The 8,333-nt window shown below is 40.0% G+C and overlaps 1 protein-coding gene across 1 annotated transcript; it reads right to left on the bottom strand.

Moving 5' to 3' along the window:
• Window positions 1-2,907: 2,907 nt before the first annotated feature.
• Window positions 2,908-5,325, bottom strand: LOC107675097 (5-hydroxytryptamine receptor 1E-like). The gene is made up of 2 exons (XM_016469318.1): window positions 5,322-5,325; window positions 2,908-4,109 (listed from the first exon to the last, which is right to left on the bottom strand). Exons 1-2 carry the CDS (start codon window positions 5,323-5,325, stop codon window positions 2,908-2,910), a joined length of 1,206 nt encoding a protein of 401 aa, XP_016324804.1.
• Window positions 5,326-8,333: the final 3,008 nt, after the last annotated feature.

The following is an 8,333-nucleotide window of genomic DNA, read 5'->3' as shown; positions in this document are numbered from 1 at the left end:
TGGATTTACAATGGGCTCAACAGGCCTTTCGAGTTAGTCTTCCTCCATTTCAAATAAAGATTGTGTTCAAAAAGTAAAGAAATGCTTATATTATGATTATACCCCGTGACGTTATTCCGAGATGACGGCGCCCTTGCTCCAAAAGCTATAGCAAAGCATCCCTTTGTCTTTAAAACGGTAACATTAATTGCGTTTGTTATATATTTTTTTAATTAAAGTGGACACTTTACTAAATAATGTAAACTTGTCTGACTGCTTCACTTCCCCTTTAAACTGGAGGTCGATGCGAGTGCTGGGTGCTGGTGCGGTACTACTCCATAAAATATAATAAACACCAGCTTAACTATTCAACCATTGAAAAGGAAGCTCTTGCGTTGCTGTTGGCACTACAATATTTTGAAGTTTACATAGGTTCTAGTTCACTTCCTGTCACTACAGATCACAATCCATTAGTTCTCCTCTCTCGTATGAACAATCAAAATCAGCTCTGATCGTACAAAACTATAATTTGGAAATTTGCCACAAGAAACGAGCAGAAAATGTAGTAGCTGATGCTAGGTGTGCTTTGTTGAGCTCTGGTTTGTGCTGTGGTTTTGTTTTGGGGGTTTTAACAAACAATATTGTCATATATGTTTGTTCTTATGGGTGGGGGTGTTAACGTGTTCGTGCTGTGCTGTGCTGTGCTGTGTGTTTCTCTGTCTTCGCTTTTCTTGTTTACTTTCACTTTCCTAGATGCCGGTCATTGGTCCTGTCACCTGTCAATCATTATCAGCTGCTGACATCATCCATCCTTTTGTCACCAATTGGAAAAGACCACCCCAGATAAAAGAGCGCACCAGACCACTTGCCAGCCCCTCATGCTGTTTGTTTTCTTTGATGCTATTCTGTCAAACACATCTTGTCTAAGGGTGCTTTCACACTTGGTTCGATTGCCTGGTCCGAACCTGAGTTCGATTGCTCCCCCTAGTGGCCCACAGAAACAGTCGCTAATGAGGAATCTACCTATACATAACTATGACTTGAACCGTACCCCAGACCACCCCTTTTAAGCGGACTCGGGCACCCAAGTTTGGAAAACAGTGTTCATATTAGGGGTGTCGCGATATACCGATACTGACGATAATCGTGATATTTGAATAATTAATTATTGTTACCATGTTAATCAGGGGTGTCGCTGGTATTTGTGATATTTAAAAATGAATAGTACACATACGATAATATGACACATAATAATCTAGCGCCAGCGGCATTATGGAGTGTTAAATTCTCACGTGTGATTTGTTTCATTCATACTCGACACCGGAGGGCGCCCTCACGCAGAAAGTCCACAAGCGAGACTCATAGGAGTAATGAAACAAATGACTTTCCAGGAAATCCCTTATACGGACAAAGACATCCAGCTGTCACTGTAGCTGAATATAGTGCAGAAAGAAATGTTTTGTACGATGAAACATGATGAGAATCAGCACACGATTACAACTGCATTCTTCAAGCCATTTCAGGTATTTTCCTATGGATAATGAATGTTTATCTTGCAATGCTAATCGATATAGCCTTTATCACTGTATAGAATACTATAAAATAAAAATCAGTTCACAGAAGGAAGTTATTTCAAACGCTCGATCGATGCTATAATGCAATTTTGGAGTAAAAATATGTAGTTATTGTCACAAGTTATCTTACTTTGACACTGTGCTAAACTAAAAAACAGTTAGCATTTTAGTCTGTTTAGTGTAATTGTTCCTATTGTGTGCAGTGGTGTGATTCATTGGTCAAAAAAAGAAAATAGATAAATAAATATAGACATCACAATATATTGTTATTGTGAATTTTTGACGCCACGGTAATCGTGTAGTGAAAAATCTGATATCGTGACAGCCCTAGTTCACGAACCTGGGTGCGCACCAAAAGTGCTAGTGTGAAAGCCCCTAACTCGCATGTACCCTTTTGTTGGTGTCGCTTGTTTTATTTGTATATTCCACATCATCCTATATGTCTGTTCACCTCGATGTAATGTGACATATTTCATCAGCATTTACACAATATTTATTACGAGGCTTGGAAGAAGCAGACAGGTAAGAATGTTATGTGACGCAACACGTAGAATCTGCCTCTGTCTAGTACATTAGGTTAGGGCCGAGTGCCACTTCTTGTACTTTTGGTTAGGCAGCGTAGACTAGTTAGGGCATCACGGACGCCGAAGACTTTTCTTTTTATTATTTGTTAGTTAGGTTAGAGGGTTTATCTGAAAGTTAGACTTCATTTGGTTTTGTTATTGTTTTTTTCTTTAGCACCGCCCGCGTCCCTACTTCCACCTCCTGTTTTGTGTAGTTTGTCTTATGTCATGCTGTAAATATTGTAAATACATACTTTTGTATTATCTCATTTAATTAATCACTGCTCTATTTTCATTTTGCCTTAGCACCCAATAAATTCACCTGTCTGTTGCTTGTAGACAGGCTTTTTGGTCCTTTGCACAGCACGCAACTTGAATATATATTTCTCTTTTATTGTCCATTCTAAACGTTAAACCCCTGTATCCCTAGAATCTATCAGGGTTGTAACAACTGATTTTCACCAATCAGATGTTCCCTAGCATGGGGATGTCTCCACCACTCTATGAAAATGACCTGAATCCTATTGGTTACATAAAAAAAGCACAAGACGAGCCCTTTGGATGTGTCCCACCCAAATCCCTTGTTTGAACAGGAAATACATTGGTTCGCTTGTCAAGCCATTTCATGTCATTGCTCAATAATCAGATGATGATGTGCTGTAGAAAAACAGACATTGGATTTTCATTTTATTAAAACAATGTGATCAGCTCTTCCCAGAGGACAAATCCAACTCAAATGTATTTAGGAATGTCCTGATCCCAATGAAGCAGCTGCCCATGTACAGATGCGTCTATGTGTGCTCCTTACGCCTGATCAGTCTCTTGAAAGCCTGCTTAAAGTCCTCGTTGAAGCTTGTATACAGTAGCGGGTTAATGAGCGAGTTGACGTAGCCCAGCCAGGTGAGGGCATCCGACAGGTGAGGCGAGGGGTTCAGCACATTCAGGCCCACCAGCAGCTCTTTCAGGAAGAACGGGAGCCAGCACAGGATAAAGGCTCCCAGGATGAGCCCCAAAATCCGAGCTGCCTTCCTCTCCCGAGACGTACAGATCTGGTTCCTCTCGTCCAGCTCCGGCGTCTCCATATCAAGTGGAGTCACACGGACGGTGGCATGGTTGTGGTCGAACTCCACGGTGTGGTCAGAGTTGGACACGTCCGAGACGCAGAAGGCGTGCGTGACCCGGCAGTGGTTCATCGAGTTGGTGCTGTCGGTGCTGCGGCTGCTGAGGTGGCGGGAAGAGCCACGTTTCTGGTAGAGCGTCTTGGCGGCACTGTAAATCCGGGAGTAAAGGATGAGTATGAGAGTCATGGGGATGTAGAAAGCACCGAATGTGGAGTAGATGGTGTAGCCCACATGGTCGTGCTCGATGATGCACTGCTGCGGGCCTGTCCCATCCCCGCGCTGCCTCCAGAACAGAGGCGGAATGGAGATGAAGATGGAAATCACCCAGACTGTGGCCACCATGACGCCGGCGCGCCGGGCCGTCCTCTTGCGTGCATACTCGATGGCTTTAGTGATGGCCCAGTAGCGGTCGAGTGCGATCACGCACAGGTGCAGGATAGAGCAGGTGCAGCAGGTTATGTCGACGCTCAGCCATGCCTCGCACACGAACTGCCCCAGTGACCACGTCTCGGTGGTGATGTAGAGGATGCTGATGGGCATGACCAGCACGGCCACCAGGAAGTCAGTGACGGCCAGGGAGCAGATGAGGTAGTTTGCAGGGAGGTGGAGCTTCTTGGTGGTGCAGATGGCCGCGATGACAGCGCCATTCACCACGGCCGTCAGCAGCGTCACGAGCGCCAGCAGAGCCACCACGGCCAACCGTTCCGTCATCAGCTCAACGTGGAAGGCTGCTCCTGGGGTGGCGGTGGTGTTGGTTGCATTGGCTGGAGCGCCGGCGCTTTCTCCCATGTAACGCTCCATCTCTATCCTGTGGCCAGTCTCTCCCTCAGTCAGGAGGATCCCTCTGTCCAGGACTAAAGCCCCAAAGACTTCTGCACTGGATCAATGACAGCCTGTCAAACACACAATTAACATGGTATTTATGTCAAATTAGTTACTTAAAATGATTATTAGTGACTTATAAACTTCCAGAACATGTAGACACAGTGGCATCTAATAAAGGAGTAATTCACAGCTGGCAAATTGGGCTTGCCTGTCTATGCAGTAGAAATGTGAAAACGTTTTGAAATCGGTGCTGCATGACTAGAGAAAACAGAAAAAGGGCTTGACGTTCACTTTTTCCAAAAACTTTAATACAATTTAATGCACTTTTGAATTTTAGTGCCGCCCCTCTGCCAATCCAGCTGTCTGTGGGAAGGAATGCACAAATGCAGAAGTTAGAGAGTCGGACTTGTAACCCAAAGGTTGCGAGTTCGAGTCTCAGGTCCGGCAGGAATTGTAGGTGGGGTGAGTGCATGTACAGCGCTCGCTTCCACCTTCAATACCACGACTGAGGTGCCCTTGAGCAAGGCACCGAACCCCCAACTGCTCCCCGGGCGCCGCAGCATAAATGGCTGCCCACTGCTCCAGGTGCGTGTTCACGGTGTTTGTGTGTTCACTGCTGTGTGTGTGCACTTTGGATGGGTTAAATGCAGAGCACTAATTCCTAGTATGGGTAACCATACTTGACCACGTCACGTCACTTTCACTTTCAAAATGGTGTGTTTTGCATCATCTGGTGGACTTTTGCTAACAAATAATCATGATATCTAAGTGCAGATGACATGGAGAAAGAGTACCCATTGTTTGTTTACTTATACTTCTGACATTGTAATAATTTAAAGTTGAAAATCTCTGGCAATGGCAATGTGAAGTTTATTTCTAAAGCACAATTCAAATCAACTAAAAGTTGACCAAAGTGCTTTACAGTAACAGAAATTTAACAACATTCAAAGCAAAACACAACATGGGAGATTGTATTAATCTTTATGATACATTAAAAGCCAGGGAAAACAAATGAGTTTTTAGTTTAGATTTAAAATCTGAAAGTGCTTGAACCGTTTTAATAATACACAGTGGAAGACTGTTTCACAGTTTAGGGGCAACAACAGAAAAATCCTGATCATCTCTTCATTTTAGTCTAGTTAACATTTTTGAAAGAGAGCCAGCGCTTGACTTTTGCCAAGAGCCTTAGCTGGTAAAAGCTTTTTTCTGGTTTATAAAAGAAAGACAACTGTTCCAGATTAAGATTTTGGATATCATACCCATCGGGGGGATTAAACACAACAATCTCTGTTTTGGATTAATTTAAATTAAGACATCCAAAGTCAGTTAAGTTAAATCAGTTAAGCAAGTCAAAAAAGTCTGTAAGGCATTTGAATCATACAGTTTCAATGGCAGATATATTTGAGTGTCATCTGCAAAACAATTATGTCTTTTTTTACATTTTAAATAGTAAAAAATAAATAGTTAAATAGTTATAACTAAAAATGGTGGAAGCATATATAGAGAAAATAATACAGGTGCCAGGATAGATCCCTCTTGTAACACTCCAAAGAGAAAGGAAAAATTGAAATCACATCATATGACCCCTTTAAAATGTTAATAAATATTCTGTTTTATTAATTAATGTGTGCTGTGTCTGGGTTTTACGGAGCAGCTGTTTTCATATAAAAATCACTGATCTAATGTCATATCAGAATTTATTTACAGAAAGCTCAATAGCAGTATGTTCATAGTAATCATATTGACTAATATTAATAAAATGATTGACATTAAGAATAAAGTAAATATTACTTCACAATAGATGTTAATTATAGCACTTTACAAGTACAATAATGCAGGGATGTAACTGCATTTTTTTTATTTAACCAGAAAAAAAAATTTTTTTTTTGTAATAATCAAAATTATTTACATATTCATTATTGTCCAGGGAGTGTTCCAGCTCTGATCTAAGTGATGTCTTTGGTGATTGTGACCTGTGATGAAGTGATTTTGTGAGAGAGATATTGATTATGGCATTTTCCAGGTGTGTTTGGTCCATGTCCTCTAGTGTTCTGTATTGAAGACAAATTAATTTATGCCTCTGCTTGGATTTGCTTTTCTCCAGTCACAGCAGCTCTGACCGGCTGCCCCGCAGGTACAAACAGGAACAGAATGAAGTGAATTTAATGCAGGTTTTGTGTCTCAAGGGCAAAGTCAGCAGTGGAGAATGCATTTATATTAATGCAGTTATTTAGAAGAAAAATAAATTGATTCACAGACTGTAGAGCACAGAACCATTGCAAAGATACACACAAACAAACACACGCATGATTACAACACATCTGTATAATTTAATTCATATTTAAACCAAAGAGTGGAGCCAATTAATCTTATCTCCTTCAGTTTTGAGCACAGCACATGCTAAATATAACCTTCCTAACATGTGAATTTAATGAAGAAGTAAACCATTACTGGTCACGGGTATTAGCACAGCTATTACTCACTGAATGAAGCGACATACACTATAGTTTCTACTCTTCAGAGCAATGATGACCACAAAAACTTCAGCATAGCAGAAACTCTTTTAAATGTGTCCCTGGCTGCAGCACAAAAGCAGTCTTAAGTCGCTGGGGTATATTTGTAGCAATAGCCAACAATACATTGTATGGGTCAAAATTATAGATTTTTCTTTTATGACAAAAATCATTAGGATATTAAGTAAAGATCATGTTTCATGAAGATATTTTGTAATATGATGATGTATAAATCTCAATTTCAAAAAATTGACCATTATGACTGGTTTTGTGGTCCAGGGTCACAAATTTCAAGCATAAATGAACATTAAACAGTAGCAGGCCTTTCCTTTAACTCAAAATCATATAAAATAACACTTCATTTCAGCATTTACAATCGTGAGCCAGCCCTTTGCAAAGCTGGGAAATGAAAATCCACCACCCAGTTTTGGTTAATGCAACAGAGTTGATTAACATAGTTCATGTAGTTCTTGTGAAGTGAAAAGCTGTGTGTTTGTAAGAAAGAAAATCCATCAATACATTTTGAATGTCAAATCTTTGCTTCAACCTACTTATTTGTTCAGAACTGTTTTGGACTGTTTTGGCTTGTAAACGGTGCTTGATCTGTGCAGATTTCTATCCTGATTCAGAGAAGACAACGTTTTCACTGGAGGAAGCTTTATTATGGATTATGGACTCGTACTTTAGCCAGAAGCAACAGTTTAAAAGCGTCTTGATGGATTTGTTTGTTACAAACACAGTTTTTGGTTTCAAAAAATGTTAATTGATGGACTGGAATCATGTGGATTACTTCAGCTGTTTGGACTCTCATTCTGACGGCACCCATTCACTACAGAGCATCCATTGCTGAGACACTGATGCAATGCTACATTTCTACAAACCTGATGAAGATACAAATTCATCTACATCTTTTTTTTTATCCTTTATTTAGCCAGGAAAATCCCATTGAGACTTCACAATCTCTTCTTCCGGGGAGACCTGGGATCTTGGATGGTGATAGGGTGAGGACATTTTCAGCGAATTTTCATTTATAAGTGAACTATTCCTTTAAGATCCCCTCCGTTTTACAGATTTATATGGGTTGAGCGAAGCTGAGTGTAACATGACAATTAAACAAAATATTCAAAAATTACGCCGCTTTAACTCTTAAGTAAACTGAACAATTAACAAAAATGTATTTTTTTGAGCGAACAATTGTAAGTACTACATAAACAATACTTTTTTTGTTATTGTTATATTTCATTTGTCTCCGTCACAACTGCCTGTCTCAAATATTTATTACGACAGATGTAACAAACTATATGACTGAATTGCTTCCTCAATCATCTCTTCATATAATCATCGACATATAATCACAGAACAAGTACCACCAATTGTGCTCCATCGTCCTGAATAAAACTATTGTAAAAACTACAGTTAAGTCATTATAATCTCAACAATTGAATTACAATAGCTACATTTCTTGGTTACTTGTCAAATTCTGCAACAAATAGAATAGTTAACAAGTAGAATAGATTAGCAAACTGAACATTGTTTTTTGTCTTTACTTACATGTCGCATGCATCAGAAAGAAAGTCAATTTCCAGTATCCATCAAGTCACCTGATATGAAATAATAACAATGTTGGCCAATATATCAGTGGCCAATAGCACATTATGTGAGGGATCAAGTGCAGTTAGCCAACCTTTATCAATTAGGATTTATGCATTTTTGCATTATATCCCTTTGCTGATCTGGACAACTATCATTATTCCCAAA

Source organism: Sinocyclocheilus anshuiensis, unplaced genomic scaffold (genome assembly GCF_001515605.1).
Source record: "Sinocyclocheilus anshuiensis isolate Anshui unplaced genomic scaffold, SAMN03320099.WGS_v1.1 scaffold1431, whole genome shotgun sequence".
NCBI lineage: Eukaryota > Metazoa > Chordata > Actinopteri > Cypriniformes > Cyprinidae > Sinocyclocheilus > Sinocyclocheilus anshuiensis.
The sequence above is the reverse complement of the archived record's forward strand: the minus strand, read 5'-3'. Positions and strand labels throughout refer to the sequence as shown.